The sequence below is a fragment of the Trichosurus vulpecula genome, chromosome 1, assembly GCF_011100635.1.
Source record: "Trichosurus vulpecula isolate mTriVul1 chromosome 1, mTriVul1.pri, whole genome shotgun sequence".
In the NCBI taxonomy this organism is placed as follows: domain Eukaryota; kingdom Metazoa; phylum Chordata; class Mammalia; order Diprotodontia; family Phalangeridae; genus Trichosurus; species Trichosurus vulpecula.
Genome location: NC_050573.1, coordinates 196,196,746 through 196,224,047, shown reverse-complemented (window position 1 = coordinate 196,224,047; position 27,302 = coordinate 196,196,746). Strand labels below are relative to the sequence as shown.

General features: G+C 37.7%; 1 protein-coding gene across 5 annotated transcripts; it reads left to right on the top strand.

The window, feature by feature from the left end:
• The first annotated feature begins 220 nt into the window (after positions 1 to 220).
• Positions 221 to 27,302, top strand: LOC118833502 (glyoxylate/hydroxypyruvate reductase B-like). Of its 5 annotated transcripts, XM_036740857.1 has the most exons (8): positions 221 to 434; positions 5,703 to 5,796; positions 12,322 to 12,528; positions 19,103 to 19,487; positions 20,111 to 20,282; positions 20,890 to 21,068; positions 23,380 to 23,476; positions 26,230 to 27,302. In XM_036740857.1, the coding sequence occupies exons 4-8, from the start codon at positions 19,106 to 19,108 to the stop codon at positions 26,384 to 26,386; spliced, it is 987 nt and encodes a 328-aa protein (XP_036596752.1). In that variant the 5' UTR covers positions 221 to 434; positions 5,703 to 5,796; positions 12,322 to 12,528; positions 19,103 to 19,105; the 3' UTR covers positions 26,387 to 27,302. The 5 variants fall into 5 exon arrangements, with proteins under 5 accessions (XP_036596752.1, XP_036596753.1, XP_036596756.1 ...); XM_036740858.1 differs by lacking the exon at positions 5,703 to 5,796 and having other exon boundaries at positions 227 to 434; XM_036740861.1 differs by lacking the exons at positions 5,703 to 5,796; positions 26,230 to 27,302 and adding an exon at positions 24,873 to 25,389 and having other exon boundaries at positions 251 to 434.

Sequence of the window (27,302 nt, the reverse complement as noted above, 5' to 3'; positions counted from 1 at the left end):
CATTCTTCCTGACTACAAGGGCAGCTCTCCAGCCCCTACACCCCGCACCAGCGCCGGATCTGAGACCGGGAGCTGGAGAAAGAAAATATCTCCTCCAGGGCCGGGAATGACACCCCAGCTGTGGGTAACCTGCCCGCACCAAACCTCAGCCGGGAGGTGGGTCCAATTAGCGGAGGTGGAGCCACAAACGGAAGTGATGTACACGAAGGAGGCGGGGAATAGGGCTGGGTGGGCGGGGCAGAGCCGCTTCGCTCTGGAACTCGGGTGTATTGGGCACTGACCCTGTCGTGGCCCTTCTGCAAATGGGCCGCTTAACCTCCGTGGTTTCGGGAAGCGGCCATCCTGAGCTTGACTCATTTTCTCCCTTCCATTTCCATAGAGTGGGAACCCCTGCCTAAGGGAGGGAGAGCCGGGGGCTGGAAAAGCCAGAGGAGGTAAATTGAAGAAGAGGGAATGGGGAGTGCGGGGGGGAGAGGGGGACTGGAGGAACGGGGTGGGGGAGAATCGGCTCCGAGTTAAAGACAAGAATTTAGGGTGTGGGTCGGTGTGTGCTTGTGGTCCCCTGGCCCCACTGTACATAGTGTAGACAGGGGACGGAGCTGGACCTGGAGGCAGGAAGACCTGAGTTCAAATTCCACCTGAGACACAAAACTGCCTCGGTTTCTTCATCTGTAAAATGCAGGGGGTTAGACTTGATGCCCTGTGGGGCCCCTTCCAGCCCTAGAACCATGAGCCTATGATCCTGCACCCCAAATAGGTCTTTACAGGGGTCTGCTTATCAGGAAAGGAAAACTCAGCAAATCCTCATTCCCTCAAAATCAAACGTTTTTGTGTCCTACGTGGCGCCCTTTCTGGTGAAGCCTGTGGATACCCTCCCAAAATAATTTTTATTGAAGTTTAATTTTAAATGGATAAAATATCTAAGATTATAAAGGAAACCGATAAAATACAATTATCAGAATATTAAAAAACAAAACACAAGTTAATGGATACCAGGTTAAGAATTTCTGACCTAGTCAAAAATTAATGACAGACTAACCCACATAGAATGTGACCTTTGTAAAAAGCCAAGGAAATTGTTCTGTGGTGACCCATGCATTTTCCACCTTCACTGAGACAGTTGCCCAGATACAGGCCTCATTCCAGAAAATGAGAGAACTAGAGAAAGCAAGGGTTGTAGAGAAAGCCCATTTAGCTTCCTCACCTAATAGACTTGTTAACAAAAAAAAAAAAACCATTTGTAAATCTTAGAATTAGGTTGACTTGCAGTTTCATCTGCTGCTCTGTAGGCAGGGACTGAAATTTATACTCAGTCCATAAGCATTTATTAAGCCCCTGCTATGTGCCATGTACTGTGCTAGACAACTGGGGAAACAAATAGTAAGTAGTTGGGGTTTGCATATAGTAGGTCTTTAACAAATGCACATTGAACAAAAGAAGGAGACATGGAGGGGATTAGTAACAAAAGTCCTAAATAGGGGAAAATATGAATACAGTTTGCTGGACTACCATGTGTGACTGCATTTGGACCACTGGGTTTTTTTTTATCTGTAGTATTTGCCTAACTTGCTTTTAACAAACATTTATTAAGGATTTGCTATGTTCAAAACAATGCTGTGTCCTAGGAATTCAAGGGCAAAAAGTGAGCAGGCACTTGAACATACATTCTAAGGGGAGAGACAATGTATGTATAAAAATACATACATGCATATATATATATGTCTATGTGTGCGTATATACACATACATATGCACATATAAACAAAATTAATAGAGGTTTTAGGGAAGGAGGACAGTAGCAGCCAGAGCTATTATAGAAGATAAAGCTCTGAACTTAAATCAGGAAGTTGTTTCAGTCATTTTCCAGTTGTGTCTGATTCTTCAGGATGCCATTTGGGGTTTTCTTGGTGAAGATACTGGAGCGGCTTGTTATCTCCAGCTCATTTTACAGATGAGGAAACTGAGGCAAACAGGGTTAAATGACTTGCCCAGTGTCACATAGCTTGTAAGTCTCTAAGGCTGGATTTGAACTCAGAAAGATGAGTCTTTTTGATTCCAGATCCGGTGCTCTAACTACTGTATCACCTAACTGCTCAAATTAGGGAGACCTGAATTCAGACCCTTAATATCAGTATGACATTGGACAAATCAATGACCTCTCAGCCTCAGTTTCCTTCCCCGTAATAATGGAGATAATAGTAATACCTATCTCAGAGTTATTTTGAAGATCAAATAAGAGAACATATATAAAGTACTTCTTGAAAAATCTAAAGCGCTGTATCAATTGGAAAAGCTTCATGTAAAAGCCAGGCTTCTTAACTTTTTGTGTCAAAGATCCCTTTGGCAGTCTGGTGAAGTCTGTTTTCAGAATAATGTCTTTAAAGGCATTAAAAATACATAGGAATACAAAGGAAGACAATTATAATGAAGTACAGTTACCAAACTATTTAAAAAACAAGTTCATGGACCCTAGATTAAGAACCTTAACTTGGAAATGGGCATTTCAGCTGAATCTTGAAAGAAACTAAGAGTTCCAAGATGTGGAGGAGAAGAAAGTTTGTATTCCAGGCAAGAAGGACCAGTAAGGCTAGATCAAAGTATATGAAAAAGAAAGTAATGTGTAAGAAGAGTGAAAGGTGAGAAAGGGCCAAGCTGCGTAGGGTTGATGTTTATTAGCTGCCAAAATGATTTCCTAAAGCCAGTTCTGATCACATCATCCCACCTGCCCAAAAAACTCTGGTGGCTGGCTCCCTGTTGTTTCCAAGATCAAATAGAATTCCATTGGCATTTAAAGCCCTTTGCAATCTAGCCCCTTCCTACCTTTCCAATCTTTGTACACTTTACTCCCTCTCTTCCAAACATCCTTATTCTTGTCATGGACACCACCATCCTTGTTGAGTAACTTGGGCCCAAGCTCCCAACGTAGGTATCCTTGACTCCTCACTTTCACCCCTCCCGCACATATCCAATCTGTTGCCAGGTTCTGTGATTTCTACATAACATATCTCATTTACTCCCTTCATAATCCGGCTCTTTCCTACCTTACAGGTCTTCTTACACCTTACTCCCCTCCATGTATTTTGCAGCTGTTGACACAGGCTTCCTTGACATTCTTCAAACAAGACACCTTTAATTCCCAACTCTGCTTTTTTTCCACTGTCTCTTCCCTCTTCCTGGAAAGTTTTCCCTTGTTTTTGCCTCTTGGCTTTCATGACCTCATTCAAGACTTAAATTCCACCTTCTGCAAGAAAGCTTCCCCAATCTTCCTCAATGCTAGTACCTTTCTTCTGAGATTACCTCCAATTTATCCTGTTTATATCTGTGATGTGGCTAATTGTTTGAATGGTGTCCTCTTTTTTGCCTTTCTTTGTACTCCCAGTATTTAGCACAATGCCTTGAGCATGACTTAAATAGGAAATACTAGGGTAAGGGAATTCTGTCTACCGATGCAATTAGTATCATCTCTGCAATTTTGTTTGTAAAGAGTTGTCCAACAACATTCCTATGTGTGTCTGAATTAGATTAAAACGTAGTTCCTATTAGGTTATAATGTGTTGCTGTATTAGTAAAAAGAGAAATAGGGTAAATATGTGTGGTTTCTAAGTCAATGTGCAGCTGCAGGGATCCTTATCATTACGCATGGTTTAGTGGTCCACTTTTTTGACCTAGAGCACTAATAATTTAATGACTTATCTAGGGACACACAGGTGTACCTCTCAGAGGCAGGACTTTAAAATAGGTGCTGAGCAATTCATTTAATCTCTGTCTCCATTTGCTGAAGTGTTTCACAGTGAAAAAAAACTGTGATAAAGAGAAACTGAGGTACAAAGTTCAGAGCATGACCAATTTATTAGCAAGCAAGCAACTGCCAGTAAGTGGGATCCAAGGCCCCTCAATGGCCAAGGACCCCTTGGACAGGAGCAGCTCTTTTATGCAGTTGGTTATTTAAGGCACCAGTGATGAAAACTAAATTAAGACTGTGATTAGTTTAACATGAAGATGAAGGGTGGGCTTATGTTTGGTTTGACTCAGAGAGGAGATATCCATAACTTAGGGCAAAAGGGAAAAGTATAGGGTTGACTCATCCGGTGGAAAGTCTTGAGGTGTGCAAACAGCTTATGATGAAGCTGACTTGTCTTGGAGCCTGTAGCCCTGTAGCAACAATTTGGCTAGCAGCTGGTTTGGGGGTGAAAGACCAACACAAGACCAACAACAAGAAGGCTGCTAGCATAGGTTCTTTGATCTGCTTTTCTAAGGAAAGCAACTTTAAGGGGTTAACAATCTCAGTTTAATTAAACATACATATATCATACACTTAGTTCAGGGGGAAAAGATCAGACCCCTTAACTTCAGGGCAAATACAAACAGAAATTACAAACATCAACAGACAGACCTTATCTGATCAAATCGCAATACATAGTTACTAGACAAGAACCAATGGGTCTGGGTTAGCAAAGCCAGGGGTGGGGGGCAGTTACAGTGGCTTGCCCAGAGTCTCAACATTCCTTCCATGAGTGAGCCCCAAAAGTCAAACACCAACCTCAGATCTTATATACCCATCTCAGGGCCTCATTCCATCTCTAGCCCTTTTCAGCCTTGGTTGGTGATATAGAATATCTTTAACCATTTTGGGGCACGTAAGCAAAGAAATGTAATAAAGTACCATCAGTGAGCAAACATTTTCCTGATAAACTTGGGGCCTACCCCTCCATAAACACACACACACACTCTCTCTCTCTCTCTCTCTCTCTCTCTCTCTCTCTCTCTCTCTATCAGTGGGAAGAGTGTAGATCGTATAAGGAGAGGCACATCCTTAGGGAACACCTGGTCAGGGCAACAATGTTACTGGGCATGTGGTCTTTTCAAGATATTGCTCCTCTCTATGCTGTCAGGCTTTTTCCCCTTGGCCATGTGATTGTGGAGCTTCTGTTTCCTTTCAGTGTCACACAAAGTCATTGGCTATGGTGTTGTCTCTTCTTCTTCTTCTTGAAAACAGTAGGCTTTGCAAAAAAAGGTACGAAATTGTCCTTTCACTTTGACCCAGTCACTGGATCTATATTCCAAAGGTATCAAAGAAAGAAGAAAAAATCCAGATGCATAAAAATATTTAAAGTAGCTGTATTATGTGGAGGAAAAGAATTGGAAACTGAAGGGATGCCCACCAATTAGGCAATGGTTGAATAAGTTATGTTGTATGGATGTTATGGAATACTAAAAGTATGTAAGAAATGATGAAGGAGATCAGCTCACTGATATATGAGTTTTGAGGTAGTTTTTGGAGTAATTTATTTTGGAGTTCTTTCAAAAACAGTACGAGGGATTAATAGCCCTTTCGTTAATTTCATACTTTTTTATTAGCCTGTTTATACCATTTGGGTTGGGGTTACTAAAATTTCAAGCAGTGTCTTCTCATCTTTGTCTTAGAATCATAGAATTTCATTTTTCTTTAAAAAGTACCTAAGTAAAGGTTTGGGGCTTTTTTTTTAAAGCATATGATTCAAGACTGATTTATTTCTCTGGCTTAGTAGTTAGTAATAAAAAAAATGTATGTTTCATTCACTAAAAAAAAAATAGTAGTGTTATTTGATAATGATCTTTTTTACCACATGATAATTTACAGTTTCAACCCATCCCTCTCACAGTCATTACTAGAAAACTCCTCCTTGAGTATAAAACTCTTCTTCCCTTGTTTTTCTCCCCCAGTTTATTTTCCTCTTTGGATAGGAATTTTGCAGAATCATCAAGTAAATAACATCTTTTAGAACTCTGAAGTTCTTAAAGACAATTTCAACCAAAGGTAATTTTCTTTTCCTTTCTTAATTTTTAAATCATTTTACAAATAAGAAAAAAGGTTAATCTCTAAGCAGTCCAAAGTACAAGCTACAACCATTAGTATCACATGCTGTAAATACCTAAATTATCATTTATTTAAGCCAAAAGAATAAGTATGAATTAATTTTTCTTCTAATTTTGAAGTGTAGGTTTTAACAGCATAACATACAGTCTCACTCAGGTCCTTATCTTTTCATCTTTAAAAAGTGCAAGTATTTACTTTTGCATGTTATTTGTTTAATGCCTATTATTTAGCAGCTAAGAGAGCATTGTTTTGTAGAAGGAAATGACAAACCACTCCAGTATCTTTGCCATGAAATCCCCAAATGGGGTCATGAAGAGTCAGACAAGACTGAAAAGACTGAACAAGAGCATTGTTTACCTAACAGACACTTTCAGTTCTATTGCTGAGCCAGAAGCCAGATTGGAAAGTACTGAAAGCCTAGAGGATTAGAGTTGAATTAGATCTTTGGTTAGGGAGAGACTTCTTAACCAAACAAGGGATATAGGTAAGCATAAAAGAGAATATAAACAATTTTTTGAATAATATTTTATTTTTTGTTACATGTTAAAAATAATTTCTAACATTCATTTTTAAAAATTTTGAGTTCACTTCTCTCCCTCTCTTCCTCCTCTCTCTCCCTGTGAGACAGTAAGCAATTTGATACAGGTGATACATATGCAGTCATGCAAAACGTATTTCCATATTCATCATGTGAAAGAAAGCTGAGACAAAGAAACAACAGAAAAAAAGAAAGTGAAAAATAATATGCCTCAATCTGCATTCAGACTCCTGATCAGTTCTTTCTCTGGAGGTGGATAGCTTTTTTCATCATGAATCCTTTGAATTGTTTTAGATCATTGTATGGCTGAGAAGAGCTAAGTCATTCATAGTTTATCATCATACAATAAAGCAATTTTTCTTATATTAAAATGCAAAAGCTTTTACACGAACCAGCTAGAATAAAGGAAATAATGTTATCTGTAAAATGAAATCTTTGCATCAGACATCTTTGGTAAAGCCTAAGTATCCAAGACGTGTAAGACCAAGAGTTATTCTCCAACAAATAAATGACTGAAAGGTATTAGCAATAAAAAAACTAGAAATGGAAACTATTGACAGTCTTTTTTGTTTTTTTGTTTAATGATGTTTAATTTTTTAAAAAATTGTTTTTGTGAGCTTGACAAACACCAAATAATTTGTGCATTTCCATATATATAGTAAAACAGAAAGAGATGGTTATACATGGAACTGTGAATTGATAATTCTGTATAGCTTCCTTTTCTTTTTAAATATGTTCATCTCATATTTTCAGAGCTGTCCTGATTGCCTCTGACTCCACTGTCCTTCCTTATTTCTGTTCTCTTTTGTGTCTTTCAAAAAATACTTTAGTAACCTGCTTTAATTCTTTTTCTGTTATTGGTTAACTTATCTGAAATTTTCCCCTTCAGTCTTCCCCTCAACTGAAAAAGAACTCGACTCTTGTAACAAATATGTATAACGAAGCAAAACAAATTGTTGTTGACTTTTGCTAAAAATGTCTTTAGTTATACCTTATTTGGTATCTAGAGGCTGTCACTTCTTTTTCAGGAGGAGGATAGCATGCTTCATCATCGGTCCTTTGAATTTATTGTTGATTGTTTTACTGGTCAGATTTCTCAAGTCTTTCAAAGTTGTTTTTCTTTATCATATTGTTGTTATTGTATAAATTGTTCTCATTGTTCCATTCACTTCACTCTGAATCAGTTCATACAAGTCTTCCCAGGTTATTCTAAAACCATCTTTTCCATTATTTCTTATGGTGCAATAATATTACATTAAATTCTTAAGTCATAATTTGTTAAGCTGTTCTTCAATTGGTGGGCATTCCTTGGTTTCTAGTTCTTTGCTACGATAAAAAACTGCTGCTATGAACATTTTCTATTTACATAGGTATGTATACATATATATACACATATATGGATTCTTTCCCTCTTTTATCTCTTTAGCTATAGGCTTAATAGTGCATTAATCTTATTAGTAATTTGGAGCATTTTTTCACATAGTTATTCATAGCTTACTTTTCTTTTTTTGAGAACTTCCCATTATATCTTTTGACCATTTTTCCATTGGGGACAAAAAGAGCTGCTATAGACAACATATGGATCCTTTTCCTCTTTCTTTGATTTCTTTGGACTATGGGCCTATTTGTGTTATAGATTGAAAGGTTTAGTTACAGTTTAGTGATTTTTTGAGCATAGTTACAAATTGTTTTCCAAAATGACTGGACCAATTAATTCATAGTTCTATCAAGAGTGAATGAATATGCCTATTTTCCTGAAGTCCTTCTAACAGTCATCATTCTCATGTTTTTTTTTTTTTTTGTCATCATTGTCAATCTGATTGCTATGAGGTTGAACCTTGAAGTTGCTTTAATTCACATATCTCTGATTTGTAGTGATTTGGAGCATTTTTTTGTAGAGCTATTGATTCGATTTCTTCTCTTGAGAACTGCCTATTCATATTTTTAACCATTCATCAGTTGGTGAATGGCTTTTATTCTTATAAATTTGAATTCGTTCCTTATTTATCTTGGAAATGAGATCTGCTGATGGGTCATACTCAATAACTGCCAGACTGCTTTCCATTACTCCTAGCAGTTGTTGTTAAATAAGTATTTATCAAGTAACTTGGCTTTATAGAATATTGTGCCATTCTATTGCTTCGCTTCAGTAAATTGTGTGCCTAGTCCATTCTAACTTTTGTTTTCAACCTCTTTATGTATATTTTGTATTATATTTTATATTCAACCTCTTTATTTTCTAACCACTATCAAATCCTTTTACTAATTAATGCTCTTTAGTATGGTTTGAAATGGGTACTGCTAGGCTCTATTACTTCCCATCCTTTTTAAAATTTCACTTGAGAGTCTCAGGGGTCAGCAAACTATAGCTCAAGGTCAAAATGCACTTTACCTAATTTTGAAGAGGTAAGAATGGTTAAATGATTAAATGGTTAAAATACAATAAAATTTTATTTAAAAATTTAAAAAACCATTCTTAGCTCACTGGCCATATAAAAATATGCAGTGGGACAGATCTGGTTGGCAGGTAATTTGCCAATACCTGCTCTAGATGAATTTCAGCATTTTTCTAGTTCTATAAAGTAATCATTTAAAAATTTGATCGGCATGGCAGAGAATAAACAAGTTGATTTAGGTAACATTTGTATTATATTGACTCACTCTACCCATGAACTGTTAGTTTTTCTCCAAGTATTTTAGGTCTAGTTACCCCCACCCAAAGGATGTTTTGTAGTTGCATTCACATAGTTTTATGTGTATTTTGGTAGCTGGAGTCATAAATATATATGTAATATAATTCTTTTACATGAAAGTTATCTTATATTGAAATTTATAGGTAACATAAAGGTGTTGATTTCTATGGCAGCTCAATGGTACAGGGGATAGAGTACTGGGCCAAGAGTCAGAAAGAGCTAAGTTCAGTTTCTGGCCTCAGATGTTTACTAGCTACATGACCTTGGGCAAGTCAGTTGACCTTTGTTTGTCTCAGTTTCCTCATCTGTAAAAAGGGGACAATAATAGTATCTACCCCCCAGAATTGCTGTGTGCACCAAATGAGATCATTGCAATACATTTAGTGCAGTGCCTGGCACATAATAAGTCCTATATACATGCTAGGTACAATTATTATTATTTTTTATGTCCTGCAACTTTGCTGAAGACATTGTTTCAATTAATTTTTAGTCAGCTCTTTGGCACTTCATAATATCATCTGCAGAAAGTGATAGCTGTTTCTTCTTTGCTTGTGTGTATTTCTTGGATTCTTTTTTCTTGACACTTTTATAGCTAGGATTTCTAAACTTATGTTAAATAATAATGATGATAATGGATATCTTTGCATTATACCTGATTTAATTAGAAAAACTTCTACCTTTCTCCATTACATATAATGTTGCCTCTGGGTTTTAGATAAATACTACTCATCATATTAAGGATAAATCCATTTAATCATATGTTTTTCAAGGATTTTTACCTGAAATTGATGCTGGAATTTTCAGCTTCTATTGGTATGATGATGTGTTTGTTATTGTATATTATGCTTATAGTTTTTATTACATTGAACTAACCCTGCATTCTTGGCATAAATCCAAACCAGGTCATAGCTTATAGACATTTTAGTATGTTAATTTAGTCTCTCTTTATAAAAAAAGAAAACAAGTTTTTATCAATGTGTTGTGTTTTTTATGTTATCATAGTCATCCCCAGTATCCTTACCTTTCTCCTCCCAAAGAGTCATCCATATAACAAATAGTGTATCTTTCAAGAATAACAAAAAAAAAATCAACAAAACTGATAGGTACATTGAAAAAAATCTGAAGATGTGTCATGTGTAATACCTATGGACCTTCTACTTCAACTAAGACATGGGTTGGGTGATATCTTCATATCTCTTCATTCAAGTCATCCTCGATCTTTATAACTTTGTTACATTCAATTTTTTATTTTTTGGTACGTGGTTGTTCCTTCCATTTACATTATCATGTATGTCATTTTCTTGGCTCAGCTTATGTCATTCTGCATCAGTTCAGGTAGATCTTTCTACATTTCTCTGTATTCATCACGCACATTATTTCTTACAGCACAGTAATATTCTACTGTATTCATGTACCACAATTTGTTTGGCTATTCCCCAATCAATGGCAATCTACTTTGTTTCTATTTCTTTTCTATCACAGAAAGTGTTGCTATAAATGTTTCAGTGTATATGGGGACTTTCTTCTTCCTTGAAGTTGTTTGGTTTGTATTTCTCTTATTACTAATGATCTGGAGAAATCTTTCTTATGGTTGTGAACACTCTGCAATTCATCCTTTGAAAACTCAATTTTCATAACCTTTGATGACTTATCTTTTGGGAAATCACTGTAGCCTCCTTGCCAATATTTCATTTAACATTTTATCTCGATGTTCATTAGGTTTATTGGGCTATAGTTTTGTCTGCTTTGTTTCTACCTAGTTTAGTTGTCAATACCATATTTGTACCATAGAGACTAGAAGGGATCCTTTCCCCCAGGCCTCTATTTCTGTAAATAGTTTGTGCAATAGTGGAATTAATTGTTCCTTGAATGTTTAACAGAATTCACTTGGAAATCCATCTGGTTCTGCCTCTAGATTTGTCTCTGTAACTTAATTAGTGACACATTTTATTTTTTTTCTGACACTGAGCTTTATAAATAATCCAATTCTATGTCTTGTTCTGTTAATCTGCATATTTTTATATTCATCCATTTTCTGTTTTAATTTTTTTTGCCATGGAATTGGACAAAATAGTTTTTGATAGTTTATTTCATCTTCTTTTGTCATGAATTCTCTTTATTCACCTTTGATTCAAACAATTTCGTTTTCTTTTTTTAGAAAAAATCACACTAGTGTTTATTAGTTTTTTTTAAATTTTTAGCAGCTCTTCATTTTATTTACCAACATGATTGGAGCTTTTCTTGTTTTCAATTTTGTTAATCTCTTGCTTTGTTGTGGTTTCATGGTGTGTTGTGGCAGCATCATCTCCAAGAATTCAGAGTCAGCTTGGCATTCAAAATTCTGACTCTCAAAATTCAGCTTGAAAAATCTGATGCTCGGCCAAGATGGCGTCTGGAAAGCAGGGACTTGCGTGAGCTCCCCACCACGTCCCTCCAAAAACCTATAAAAAATGGCTCTGAAAAAATTCTAGAACTGCAGAACCCACAAAATAGCAGAGGGAAGTGTTAGGGGTCCTTGACCAGCAAGTATCCCTATTTCAGTACGCAATGATGAGGCAGGTGTCAGGGAAGATGCAACTCCAATTTATTGGCAGCCATTATCCAGTTTTATAGGGTTTTGCACTACATAAGCAGGTGTTCAAGGGGTAAGGGGATGAGAGCATGGGAAGATCGCTATCTGGTGGGAAGAATCTGGATTGTTGTAAACTATGTTTCCTACAAGCGTATGGGAAAAACTAGGGCTGTAGTAAGGTGGTTTCCATGGGAATATGGGAACAAAGCAGTGTGCTGTCCTACAGTATCTACAGAGGCATTGGAAGGCTCAGGCATGTAGCCAGCTGATATCAGAGCTGTATGAGCAATGTGAGGCATGGGGCAGGATGCCCTTGTAAAGTATCAAAGATGTTTCAGTAAGTAAAGTACCAAAGCATTGTTGTGTTAGGCACTGGTTCAAGAGCATTAGGTAGTGGCCAGCTGGGTTCCTCCTTCTGGGCTTGTGAGTCCTTGGTGAATGGATTCTGCCTGCATGAGAAAGGATGGCTACCAGAGCAAGCAGGGGGGCTGGTAAGGGTGGCTGCTAGGGACAGAAGTCTTTCCTCCGGGTGCCTCACCATTCCAACTCCTACTAGGCCTGTCTGGTTTTACCCAGGAAACAGGCCAAGCGCTAGGGTCCGAGCAGCCCCAGGGTCAGCACTAACTCCCTACAATTCCCCCCTTTTGATTTACTCCCTACAGGGAAGCAGGGATCCAGCCCAGGACAGCCTGGATGGTCGCTGGATGAGGTCTATCGCGCAGGGAGCAGAGGGGAGTGGAGCTCAGCATGGGAGGAAGCAGGACCAGCCAGACCAGGAGCCGGGCAGAACATGCCCTAGCACCCTGAATCAGTGAGCTGTGGCAGTTACCAGACTTCTGAACCCATAAACACCAAAGACAACAGAGAAGGTTAGTGGGAAAAGCTGCAGGGGACAGAGTTCGAGGTTAGGCCACCACCCCAGGGGTAGCGGGGGAGGTGCAGCTACAGAACTACAGCTGCAGTTACTTCCAGCCCCAGGCCCACATGGTGGGAGGAATTAAGTGGCGAATCAGAGCAGGAGTGAAGAGCCTGCTGAAGATTTGTGTCAGGTCTGGGTTGATGATTCTTGAGGAAGGAGGAGTGCAGTGCTGAGGTGGCAGAGCTGGCTATAAAGAAATAGCTCTGAAATCAACAGTGCATCCCCTCAAGCTTGCAACAAAGCACTCTTTGCTCTACAAGCAGTCATACCCCGATGAAAAACTCAAGGGTCAAGTAAGTTGTCTGGGAACATGGCCAGGCAGCGAAAACGCACCCAGATTCATCTCAGACTTTGGAGTTGTTCTTTGGTGACAAAGAAGACCAAAACATACAGCCTGAAGAAGTCAACAAAGTGCAAGAGCCTACACCAAAAGCCTCCAAGAAAAACATGAACTGGTCTCAGGCCATGGAAGAGCTCAAAAAGGAGTTGGAAAAGCAAGTTAGAGAAGTAGAGGAAAAATTGGGACAAGAAATGAGAATGATGCAAGAAAACCATGAAAAACAAGTCAATGATTTGCTAAAGGAGACCCAAAAAAAATACTGAAAAAAATATTGAAGAAAACAACACTTTAAAAAATAGACTAACTCAAATGGCAAAAGAGCTCCAAAAAGCCAATGAGGAGAAGAATGCCTTGAAAGGTAGAATTAGCCAAGTGGAAAAGGAGGTCCAAAAGACCACTGAAGAAAATTCTACCTTAAAAATTAGATTGGAGCAAGTGGAAGCTAGTGATTTGATGAGAAATCAAGATATTATAAAACAGAACCAAAGGAATGAAAAAATGGAAGACAATGTGAAATATCTCATTGGAAAAACCACTGACCTAGAAAATAGGTCCAGGAGAGATAATTTAAAAATTATTGGACTACCTGAAAGCCATGATCAAAAAAGAGCCTAGATATCATCTTTCAAGAAATTATCAAGGAGAATTTCCCTGATATTCTAGAGCCAGAGGGTAAAATAGAAATTGAAAGAATTCACAGATTGCCTCCTCAAATAGATCCGAAAACCAAAAGTCCTAGGAACATTGTCACCAAATTCCAGAGCTCCCAGGTCAAGGAGAAAATACTGCAAGCAGCCAGAAACAAACAATTTGAATACTGTGGAAAAATAATCAGGATAATACAGGATCTGGCAGCTTCCACATTAAGGGACCAAAGGGCTTGGAATACGATATGCTGGAGGTCAATGGAGCTAGGATTAAAACCTAGAATCACCTACCCAGCAAAACTGAGTATCATGTTCCAAGGCAAAATATGGATTTTCAATAAAATAGAGGACTTTCAAGCTTTCTCAGTGAAAAGACCAGAGCTGAATAGAAAATTTGACTTTCAAACAGAAGAATCAATAGAAGCATGAAAAAGTAAACAATAAAGAGAAATCATAAGGGACTTACTAAAGTTGAACTGTTTTGTTTACATTCCTACATAGAAAGATGATGTGTATGATTCATGAGACCTCAATATCATAGTAGCTGAAAGGAATATGCATATATATATATGTACATATATATGTGTGTGTATACATATATATACATATGTGTGTGTCTATGTATGTAGGTATATATATATACACACACACACACACACACACACACACACAAAGGGCACAGGGTGAGTTGAATATGAAGGGATGATATCTAAAAAAATAAAATCAATTTAAGGGATAAGAGAGGAATATATTGAGAGAGGGAGAAAGGGAGAGATAGAATGGGGTAAATTATCTCGCATAAAAGTGGCAAGAAAAAGTGGTTCTGTAGGAAGGGAAGAGGGGGCAGGTGAGGGGGAATGAGTAAATCTTGCTCTCATTGGATTTGACCTGAGGAGGGAATACCATACACACTCAATTGGGTATCTTACCCCACAGGAAAGAGGGAGGAAGAAGATAAAGAAGGGGGGATAATAGAAGGGAGGGCGGAGGGGGGAGGAGGTAATCAAACACAAACACTTTCGAAAGGGGACAGGGTCAAGGGAGAGGATTCAATAAAGGGGGATAGATTAGGAGGGAGCAAAACATAGTTGGTCTTTCACAGCATGGGTACTGTGGAGGGGTTTTGCATAATGATACGCATGTGGCCTATGTTGAATTGCTTGCCTTCTTAGGGAGGGTGGGTGGAGAGGGAAGAGGGGAGAGAATTTGGAACTCAGAGTTTTAAAAACAGATGTTTGAAAACAACAACAAAAAAAAGTTTTTGCATGCAACTAAGAAATAAGATACACAGGCAATGGGGCATAGAAATTTATCTTGCCCTATAAGAGAAGAAGGGAAAGGGGGATGGGAGGGGAGTGGGGTGACAGATGGGAGGGCTGACTGGGGAACGGGGCAACCAGAATATACACCATCTTGGAGTGGGGGGAGGTAGAAATGGGGAAAAAATTTGTAATTCAAACTTTTGTGAAAATCAATGCTGAAAACTAAATATATTAAATCAATTTAAAAAAAACAAAAAAAAAATCTAATGCTCATTCCATAACTTACCTTATCTACACTGACACAGTATTCTGTGTTAGTACCATGAAAGCAGTTTAGGACACTGGACAGTTTACTAACTCTGAAGTCAGAAGGAAAAAATAAAGGTAAGCTTTTCATTAAGGATTCACAAGTAAGCATTTGTTTATATTATATATAAGTTGATTGTATATATTTTGATTGTTGTATGCCCTGTTTATTATAATCTGAAGAAATTTTCAACTCAGTAATTATGTTATACTTTATTTCCTCAACTGAATAATATAAAAATTCCATAGTTTTTCCATCAAGGGCCAGTGAGACAAAGGCAGAAGTTATTCACTCACTACACTTTAAAAAAAAGAATTTGTGAAGATGGCAGCTGGAAAGCAGTGACTTGCTTAAGCTCCCCCCCAGGTCCCTCCAAACACCTATAAAAATGGCTCTGAACAAATTCTAGAGCTGCAGAACCCACGAAATAGCAAAGGGAAGCAGGGCTCCAGCCCAGGACAGCCTGGATGATCACTGGGAAAGGTCTATCACACAGAGCTGGGAGCAGAGCAGAGCCCAGCGTGGGCTTCGCCAGGACCAACCAGACCAGGAGGTGAGCAGAACAGGCGTAGTGCCCTGAATCAGTGAGCTGTGGCAGTTACCAGACTTCTCAGCCCACAAACTCCAAAGATAACAGAGAAGGTTAGTGGGAAAAGCTACTGGGACAGAGTGAAAGGAGTTCACAGTCAGCCACCTCCCAGGGGGCACACGAGGTGGTGCAGCTCTGAGGCTGCTTACAGAAGTACAGCTACAGTTGCTTCCAGCTCCCCGGTGGGAGGAATTAAGTGGCGGATCTGAGCTGGAGTGCAAAGCCGGTTTTGCCCTGACTGCATCGGGGCCGCAGTCCTGGATGGTGGTTGTTGGGGGAGAAGGAACGCTGGTGTGGCACAGCTTGCTCTGAAAATAGCAGTGCAGCCCCTCAAGTTTGGGACAAAGTACTCTCTACTCTACAAGCAGTCATACCCCATCAAAAAAGCTCAAGGGTCAAGTAGTTGACTGGAAACATGAACAGGCAGCAAAAACAGTCTCAGATTCAGACTCAGACTTTGGAATCTTTTTTTAGTGACAAAGAAGACCAAAACATGCAGCTAGAAGTCAACAAAGTCAAAGAGTCTACATCAAAAGCCTCCAAGAAGAATATGAATTGGTCTCAGGCCATGGAAGAGCTCAAAAAGGATTTGGAAAAGCAAGTAAGAAAAGTAGAGGAAAAATTGGGAAGAGAAATGAGAGTGATGCAAGAAAACCATGAAAAGCAAGTCAATGACTTGCTAAAGGAGACCCAAAAAATACTGAAAAAAATAACACCTTAAAAAATAGACTAACTCAAATGGCAAAAGAGCTCCAAAAAGCCAATTAGGAGAAGAATACCTTGAAAGGCAGAATTAGCCAAATGGAAAAGGAGGTCCAAAAGACCACTGAAGAAAATACTACCTTGAAAATTAGATTGGAGCAAGTGGAAGCTAGTGACTTTATGAGAAATCAAGATATTATAAAACAGAACCAAAGGAATGAAAAAATGGAAGACAATGTGAAATATCTCAATGGAAAAACCACTGAACTGGAGAATAGATCCAGGAGAGATAATTTAAAAATTATTGGACTACCTGAAGCCATGATCTAAAAAAGAGCCTAGATACCATCTTTCAAGAAATTATCAAGGAGAACTGCCCTGATATTCTAGAGCCAGAGGGTAAAATAGAAAATGAAAGAATCCGTTGATCACCTCCTGAAAAAGATCCCAAAAAGAAAACTCCTAGGAATATTGTCCCCAAATTCCAGAGCTCCCAGGTCAAGGAGAAAATACTGCAAGCAGCCAGAAACAAACAATTTGAGTATTGTGGAAACACAATCAGGATAATACAAGATCTAGCATCTTCTACATTAAGGGATTGAAGGGCTTGGAATATGATATTCCAGAGGTCAAAGGAGCTAGGATTAAAACCAAGAATCACCTACCCAGCAAAACTGAGTATCCTGTTCCAAGGCAAAATATGGATTTTCAATAAAATAGAGGACTTTCAAGCTTTCTCAGTGAAAAGACCAGAGCTGAATAGAAAATTTGACTTTCAAACACAAGAATCAAGAGAAACATGAAAAGGTATACAAGAAAGAGAAATCATAAAGGACTTACTAAAGTTGAACTGTTTTGTTTACATTCCTACATGGAAAGATAACGTGTGTAATTCATGAGACTTCAGTATTAAGGTAGCTGAAGGGAATATATGTATATATATAGACAGAGGGCACAGGGTGAGTTGAATATGAATGGGTGATATCTAAAAAAATAAAATCAAATTAAGGGATGAGAGAGGAATATATTGAGAGAGGGAGAAAAGGAGCGATAGGTTGGGGTAAATTATCTCACATAAAAGTGGCAAGAAAAAGCAGTTGTGTTGGAAGGGAAGAGGGGGCAGGTGAGGGGGAATGAGTGAATCTTGCTCTCATCGGATTTGACTTGAGAAAGGAATAACATACACACTGAATTGGGTATCTGTTACGGGCTGAGTTAGAGCTGAGCCCTGTCCTCCTCAGACCTCCAGGCCCAGGGGCCTGCTGAGATAGACTCAGGGCTTTGGGATGTGGGTGGAGCCAGGAGGAGGGGTCTCGCCTTTGTTGCCTCCCTGGCAATTCCAGGTCGGACCTGCCTGACCACGTGGAACTTCCGGCTCTCTGGCAGAGCATGTGGAACTTCCGGCTGCCTGACCACGTGGAGTTTCCGGTCTTTGCCTGGACTGCTTGCCCGCAGGGAGCTTTGGGTAGTGCGGGAAGAGAAGGGGAGGAGAGTAGGCGGAGTCAGGGCGGTCCTAGGACCCAGGTGTATTAGTTTTACCTGTCTTTCACCCACGTAACCAAAGAATGTACCTACGTCACTAAAGGTATAAATGTGCTGCTTGCTGAAATAATAAACGGAGTCATTCACCATCTTGTTCGGCTCCCGCCCCGTACATTGTCCGCGAGATCAGGCCCTTTGCTTAGGCAGAGGCCTGGGGCTTGGGGGGAACCCCGAGCGTAGTCACGAGGCTTTGGAAGCTCGTGACAGGTATCTTACCCCACAGGAAAGAAGGAGGAAGGGGATAAAAAAGAGGGGACGATAGAAGGGAGGACAGATGGGGGAAGGAGGTAATCAAAAGCAAACACTTTTGAAAAGGGACAGGGTCAAGAGAGAAAATTGAATAAAGGGGACAGGAGGGAGCAAAATATAGTTAGTCTTTCACAACATGAGTATTGTGGAAGGGTTTTACATAATGATACATGTGTGGTCTATGTTGAATTGCTTGCCTTTTTAGGGAGGGTGAGTGGGGAGGAAAGAGGGGAGAGAATTTGGAACTCAAAGCAGATGTTCAAAAAAAAGTTGTTTTTGTATGCAACTGGGAAATAAGATATACAGGGAATGGGGCATAGAAATCTATCTTGCCCTACAAGAAAGTAAGGGAAAAGGGGATGGAGGGGAGTGGGGTGATAGAAGGGAGGGCTGACTGGGGAACAGGGCAACCAGAATATATGCCATCTTGGAGTGGGGGGAGGGTAGAAATGGGGAGAAAATTTGTAATTCAAAATCTTGTGGAAATCAATGGTAAAAACTAAAAATATTAAATAAATAAAAAACAAAAAAAGAATTTGCTATTTAAGATATAAAATGTTCTATCTGTTGACCTTTAAGCATCAGAAACACAGATTTTTATTTAGCAAATTTAAAAGATAATGAAAATATTCTTTATTTTAGTGGTATGGCTAATTTTAGAACAGAGAAAGGCCCAAGTGGGAGAAAGTAAAGGAGACATGGATACTCAGGGGTGTATGAGTTTCTAGGATCTGTGAGGTATTCTAGAAATATGGCTGAAACCTTCAAACAATCCTATTCTATTCTCGTTGTAATTCAGGAAGTCAATGATTAACTAAAGAATACACTCCACATTCCTAAAGATCTTTTTTCCTTTACTATAGAAACCCTTTATTCTTCTCCACAGATCATGCAAGATCAGAAGCTACCTTGTGTTTTGATAAGTGGTTTTGAAGGACTGTATAGTGTGAATGAAGATCATGTAGGATATCTTAAGAAACATTTTAATCTTGTTACCGTGCAAGAATTTCTTGATAACAAAACACATTTCAGTCAAAAGATACAAGCACTATACTTATGGGGAGGGAAACTGCGTATTGACCAGGAGCTCCTGCAGAGCTTACCTGCCTTGAAGATTATTGTAAACCCAGGAGCAGGCCTGGATCATCTGGACCTGAACATGATTGCAAGCTTTGGCGTGAAATTGGCCAACACTCCACATGCTGTTAGTAACAGCACTGCCGATATGGGAATGGCCTTACTTTTGGCGTCAGCCCGGAGGTTATTAGAAGGTAAAAGGACCTTTTAAGCCATTTAATTTCATGGTAATTGATGACTAAAGAGGCTTTATTTGTAAAAATAATGAAAAGGTATTCAAACTGATATTTTTAAAATGTAAGTCCTTTTCATATTGTCCTGATTCCTAGATAATGTCTCACAAAGTCTATGGAACCCTTCTCAGAATAATGTTTTTAAATGAACAAATTAAAATATGTAGGATTACAAAAGGAAACCAATTCTACTGAAAGAGAGTTATCAAAAAATTTATAAAAACAAGTTCCCAGACTCAAGGTTAAGAGCCCCAACCTTATTGTGAGAGAAAATTGCTAGTTTAGAATTAATGTTATAATATATAACCATTTTGCCAGGATATTCTGGTTTATACAATGAAGAAAACTACTCCCTGTTCCCAATGTGTTATGGTTTATTTTTTCGCTGAAATTTTTGGTTTACTCCATGTAGAAATGGATGAGTTGTATGTTCCAGAGCATGAGTTCTCACAACACATTTTATCAGAGATTGTACAGTAAGATGCAAATCACAACTTGTTCCCTTCATTTCTTTATGTTAAAAGCATAAGAGAAATGTTTGTGGAGACAGTTCCATGGCTCATTTTTGCATCTTGGACTTTTAGGGCATGAGATAGCTACTTCACCAGACATTAAGCATTTTTCTATCAATTGGATGGGACAAGAAGTGACTGGATCTACTCTGGGAATCATAGGTATGGGCAACATTGGCTATAAGATTGCTCAGCGAGCCAAAGCATTTGAAATGAAGATTCTGTATCACAATAGGAACCGCAGGTAAAACTTAAGTGGAGCTTTGCCTATCTAAATGAAATCCATGATTCCATTAACTGCCTCATCACAGTATAGGATAAAATTTCTCCTGTTTCTCCCTCCATAGAGTTTCAGTCAGATGTTCTCCATCATTCTTCTCTTCCTTCCTTCCTTCCCCATTCTAATTCCTGAATTTTCCCTCAGAAGTATATTTTCTTAATATAGAATTTTACTCTCATCCCTCTTTACTTATCCTGTTCCTCCCAGATATATAGTTGTAAAAGGGAGGAATAATTTAAAAGCAAAAAATCCTATAAAAGTAATTTTGACTTTTTGGACCACTCTTCCCCCCTCAAAGGGTGTTTGAAATCCCACAGTTTCTACAGATCACACTTTGAGAACTGCTGCTGTATGATATCTATTTTGGTGAATATACGTGGGCTGTTTTCTCCCTCTCCTATCCTTTTTATTTTAAAGTCTTTTTGATTTTCAAGACAACAATTGAAGCTAGGATTTGAACATAGTTTTTCTGACTCTTAATCCATTCCTTTTTTCACTATACCACACTGCTTCCATGCTTCTTTTATCCAATCTGACTAGGAAACTTTTTTTTCTTGATTTACTCTGGCAGGAAGGTGGAAGAGGAACAGGCAGTTGGGGCCCATTACTGTGAAAAATTGGATGAGCTGCTGCAGCAATCAGACTTTGTAATGCTGGTCGTCAATCTGACACCCCAGACTCATAAGTTGATTGGGAAAAGAGAACTAGAACTAATGAAACCTACAGCTTCTCTTATAAACATTGGCAGAGGTAACAGATACTAAAAGAATGCCTACCAAAATGATATTTTTCTCCTTCTCTGAAATGATGTAGCAATAAATCTCAAATATTTGGCATTCCCTATCAAATTCCTTCTTTTTCAATATCTCTTGATTCAAAGAGTAATCCAGATTGGTTAGTAAGAGAGTTGAAATTTACCTTCTAATTGTAAGAATTCTTGACTTTTTGCAAATATATTTTGAAGCCAAGTTATGAGTAAGTCAAATAAGAGATTTTTTTCAAATTCGCATTTTTTATACCTTTTTTGAGGAAGAACAGTACCCTATTGAATATCTTTTAAGTTTACTTGTATGCTTCTCAGTGTTTAGTCATGACTTTCTCAGCAAAATTATTTCTCTTTCTTCCTTAACATTTTTATACTGCTTTAAATATCTACACATAACAATTATTGCTGAAAATCATAACAGAGTTTAGTACAGAGTAATAACGTTTTGGTGACATTGAAATGACCTGACTGAAATCATTGGTGATTATATGGGTCAGTAGTAGTTCACCGATGACCGGAAAGCAGTGGAGTTTAGATATGATAGTTCTAGGACTAGCTTTGTTATTAACTATGGCCTTGATTAATCTTTGTGCCTTAATTACTTTATGTATATATGATAAAGATAATACTGGAATTTTAAACTCATAAGGCTTAAGTAATAAATGTAATAGTGCTTTGGAAAAGTAAGAATATATAAACATATTGTCAATATATAAAGAATATGGGAATGTATTAATCAATTAATTATTATATATAATACATACATATATTAAATAAATATTATATAGATAATATACCAATATATAAAAATATATATTTCATAATATACACATTATATATAAAATATATAGCATTGTCATTCTAAATGATATCAGTATTTTCACCTGGTGCCTTGGTAACCATATTAGGCAAGCAGAAACCTACTCCCCCTGGACGATACATTAAAATATGAAGTTAGTACTTCTGTAGCCTTAGCACTAAACACTGGACATGTAAATCTCAATTCTAGAGGCTACTATTGCAACAACAAGAAGAAAAGCATTTTGAAGAATTGGTCTTCAGAAATAAAGTATCTTTTTCAAAGCATCTCACTAAGATTGGTTACTCTAAGCTTTGGAGTTAGGCATTTACTGAATACTGATTGACATTCAGAAAGAACATCATAAATCATGGGACATGGATATGTCATTTTGAGCCTGAAATGAAATGAGAGGCACCATGACCTAGTGGACTTGGAGTTAGCAAGACCTGGGTTTAAGTCCTGTCTCAGACACTTCCTGGTTGTGTGACCCTGGGCAAGTCGCTCAACCTCTTTGACCATCAGTTTCCATATTTGTAAAATGAGATGGTTGGACTGTATTACCATTGAGATCCACCTCTTCCAGTTTTAAATCTATAATATTCAGTTGTCATAATTGGTAGCTTACATTTTTATAGCATTTTAAGGTTTGTGAATTGATTTGTGTACATTACCTCATTTCATCCTCTCAACAACCCTGTACAGTGGGTATTAGGGTTATTAACCCAGTTTTGGAGACGAGGAAACCAAATGCCCAGTGACTCGCCCACGGACACCTGTCTAGCAAGTGTGAGAAATTGATTTAAAACCCATGTCTCTTATTTTGGGGCAGCTAGGTGACACGGTGGATTGAGTGCTAGGCCTGGAGTCAAGAAGTCCCATCTTCCTGAGTTCAAATCTGGCCTCAGACACCTATTAGCTATGTGACCAGGAGGAAGTCACTTAATGCTTTTGCTTCAGTTTCCTTATTTGTAAAATAAGTTGGAGCAGGAAATGGCACTCTAGTCTCTTTGCCAAGAACGCTCCAGATGCGGTCTGAAGAGTCAGACATGACTGAGAAATGACTGAGCGATAACAATAACAACTCTCATTTCTAAATCTGACCTTCCTTCTACAAGAACATTCTTGCTCTCAACTAAGCTTTAAACGTTAAGTTGCTCTTGAGTTATAAAAAAGTAACCTTAGGCACTGAAAGAAAAAAAGTTACATGGCCATACTTATTGTTTCCTCAGCTCCATTTTTATTTTTGTATGGCAATCATTTTATTGTAAGTAATTTGATATTCATGTGTTCCTGTCATTTGATCAGTTAGAACAGGAGTAACTGTGTGGTTTTAAAGTTATTGAAAGAGGTTGAAATGTGGACGTTACTTCTCTTTTACATATATATATATATATATATATATATATATATATATATATACTATATATAATCTAATTATGATACTGATGGAGATTAATTATGATAGTAATGAAGATACTGTTCCATTAATTCAGGTCAATTGGTTGATCAAGATGCCCTGGTTGAAGCTCTTCAAACTGGGATTATTAAAGCTGCAGCACTGGATGTGACTCACCCTGAACCTCTGCCAAGGTGAAAAACAAGAAACAAAAAACATGATCCTGCAAAATTTCTTTAGACAAAAATTGAAGCCAAATTTTCAGCCCATATTTGAAGATAACAGGTTTCTTTGCTTGATGTCTCAGTCGAAGACTCACTGGGTTTTAGAGGTCTTCTAATCCTTGTTTCTCACCTGGCTGCCATCTTCGGGATTTCTCTGACTTCTCCTTCATACCCCCAGTTCAAGTATCTTCTGCCTCCCTCTCAAACACACTTTCCATCTTTCTTTTGTTTGTTATATTCCCCCAGTAGATAATTAGCTCTTTAGGGCATGGACTTTCTTTTCTCCTCTTTTTATTCTCAGCACTTAGCAGAGTACCTGGCACATAGTAGGCACTTAATAAACGTTCATTGCCTTTTGACTATCCAGTCTCCTACCCAGTATAGGAGTTCTTCCTGCAGCATCACTAAGAGTTATTTGCCCAGCTTATAATTGAATATCTGCAGTGACAGGTTGTTTGGTACCCCTATGAGTAAGTCCATTCCATTGTTGAATATTCTTGAAGCAGATTTTGGTTCAATATAAGAAATAACTCCTTGTCATTTCCTCCCAGTGGCCCTTGTTCTGTCATTTTTAGCAAAATAAATCTATCACTTCATCTATGTATGCTTCAAAATTCTGAACTCAGATTCTGTGTCTTTATTTAGTTCTCTCTTCTCCAGGCTGACTACCTAGTTTCCTCATCTGCAATGTGAAGATATTTGACTAGATCAGTGTTTCTCTCACTTTTTGGTCTCAGTGCACCTTTAGATGCTTAAAATTATTGAGGATTATATGTATTGATATTTTACTATATTTGACATTAAAACCGATGAATTTTTAAAATATTTTAATTCATTTAAAAATAGTAATAAATCAATAACATCTTAAAATAAATAACATACTTTTGTGAAAAATAACTACATCTTCAAAACATTTTAGTGAGAAGAGTAGCATTGTTTTACTTATTTTTGCAAATCCCTTCAATTTCTGACTTGATAGAAGAGAGCTGGATTTTTATGTCTTTTTCTGTATTCAATATTTTGTTTTGGTTTCTTCCCACAGATATAGAGTTGGAAAAAGGAATATTTTAACAAACAAATAACATCTTAATATTAAATAGCTGTGACCTTGTGGGTCCCTCAAACAGGTCTCAAGAACCGCCCCCACCAGGTGGTTTTCTTGCTGGATAGGAAAATCTTTAAGGTCCTGTCTGGTTCTAAGATTGGATGACTCTTCCATGAATCAAATGGAATTTTCTTGAATTCTTTTTTAATCTTCTGTATGTTTATCTTTGTATTAGTATTAAACATGCAACTATGGTTTGATATTAATTCTAAAAGAAACCAATAAACCCGGAACTGCTTTTTTCAGTGCAGGGAATTTCAGATCTCATCCTTTGTGAAAGGCAACAAAATTATGCCAACACCTCATATTTGTAGCACATCTCTTCAAACTCTACATGTATGATTAACATTTAACAGACTTGTCACTTTCACTTATTGGTTCTAGCTTTGCCATCATCAGCAACATTAACACGAATGTATTGTCTCATGTATAAATACCTTGAATGTGTGAAGTCAGGTTTTATGTCTTTATTTAGTTTTTTCTTCTCCAAGCTACATGCTACCTGCATTAATTTAACTCTTCCTCCGGTGATAGGTTTCAGATTCTTTGCCATGCTGGTCACCATTCTGTGGATACAATTTGGTTTGCTTAAAATTTGGCAGCCAGAATTGAGCACTTGGAGTATGACCAATGTGATGTGTGATAGGACTATTATTTCCCAATATCTAGCACTATATTTCTATGAATGTAGCCAATAACTATATTTTTAAAAAATTATAAAAAGCCACATCACATTGTTGACTTACTCAGCTTGTGGTCAATTAGAACTGGGAGTGGAAGTTCAGGTTTTTTTCTTATGAAGTCTTTACAAGCTACATGTACTTAATCCATTCTCATGTAGTTGATTTACGGAACCTAAATGCAGGCCTTTACATTTAATTCTTTTTTTAAGTACATTTTTATTTTATTTTTTTGGAGGGTCGGGAAGGCAGGGCAATTGGGGTTAAGTGACTTGCCCAAGGTCACACAGCTAGTAAGTGTGTCAAGTGTCTGAGGCTGGATTTGAACTCAGGTCCTCCTGACTTCAGGACTGGTTCTCTACTCACTGCACCACCTAGCTGCCCACATTTAGTTCTTTTTTTTTTTTCATTTTTTTTTGGAGGGGGGGAAGGCAGGGCAATTGGGGTTAAGTGACTTGCCCAAGGTCACACAGCTAGTAAGTGTGTCAAGTGTCTGAGGCCAGATTTGAACTCGGGTCCTGTGGTCTACTCACTGAGTCACCTAGCTGCCCCCTAATTCTTTAAAATAATACCTAGTGTTCTATTTTTTTGAGGTAATTTTGAAGAGAGACAATGTGGTGTATCAGAGCCCTGATCTGGGAGCCAGGAGTCCTGGGTTCTAGCACTGACTTTCCCATTAATTCATTCTGTGTCCTTAGTTTGGGCCTCTATTCCCCTCATCTTTAAAATGAGACTTATTAGACTGGACAATCCTTAAGGTCCTGTCTGGTTGTAAAATTCTATTATTCTTGCATGAGTCAAATGGAATTTTCTTGTATTCTTTCTTAATCTCCTACAAATTTTTGTCTTCTGTCAAATATAAAAAGTGAAGCTACAGTATAATACTTAAAAAAAAACAATGAAACCTGAATAATTTTTTCAATGCATTTGTATTTCAGATCTCATCCTTTGTTAAAGCTAAAGAATGTTATTTTAACACCTCATATTGGAGGCGTAACTCATCGAAGTCGACGTCTCATAATGGAAAATATGGTTGAAAGCCTTCTGGCTGCTCTCAGTGGCCTTCCTATTCCTAATGAAGTACATCTCAAATGATTTGTTTGGATGGAAAGTTCATAATGATGAAAACTTGACAGCTTAAATGACAAAAGCTTATTTTTACTTTGCATTCTTTATATATGCTAGTACTTCTCTTCATGAAATTAAAAACTCATAGATTTTCACTTTATTATGTTTGAAGAGCTAACAAAGAATATGTATTCCCAAGAAGCCTTCAGAGTCTAACACTGCACTGAATATAACATAGTTATGTATCTTTGGTAGTCTTGTCTGTTATTTTCTTTCTCTGTGGAGTTCACAGTATTCAAAACTTACCTAACAAAAAATTAACAATATATAAGCAAACATGGTAGATAAGGCAAGAAAGAAACACACTGATCTGGATAGGGGAAGGAGCAGTGAAACCAAAAATTGGAAGGAAATGCAAAAACATTTGATAAGCATTGACTAGTTCAGGCCAGCTTCTAAACAGAATTGTAGAGTAGAACGCGTTATTTTTCCACCCCTATTTCTGCCTTACATCCTCTTTTTCATTCACCCTGCAGCTCATAGCCCTCGTTTTGCCCTTTGGCTATTGTAGATGCCCCTGAAATTGTATAATGAAAATAATTATGTTAACTTAGCATCAGTGACTCCATTTTAAGTCTCTATTTTGTGATTGAGATGTTTTGAATAAGTAGTTTTGCTATTAGAAATACTTTTCTGTACTGTAGGTTGTTTTTCAATAAGAAGATGAATATTTACATGATATAGTTTGATCAACAACATTTGTGTTTCCAAACAACTAATAAACAATATGTAAACCTTCAGATATGAAAAACCACTAATAAAAATATTTTAACCTATTGTATCATTTAACCTATTGTATTTCAACCTATGTTGTATCAACAACTTATTTAGTTTTCTAACCACATTATATGGTAAACTGAGTAATAAAGCCATCAGAACTTCA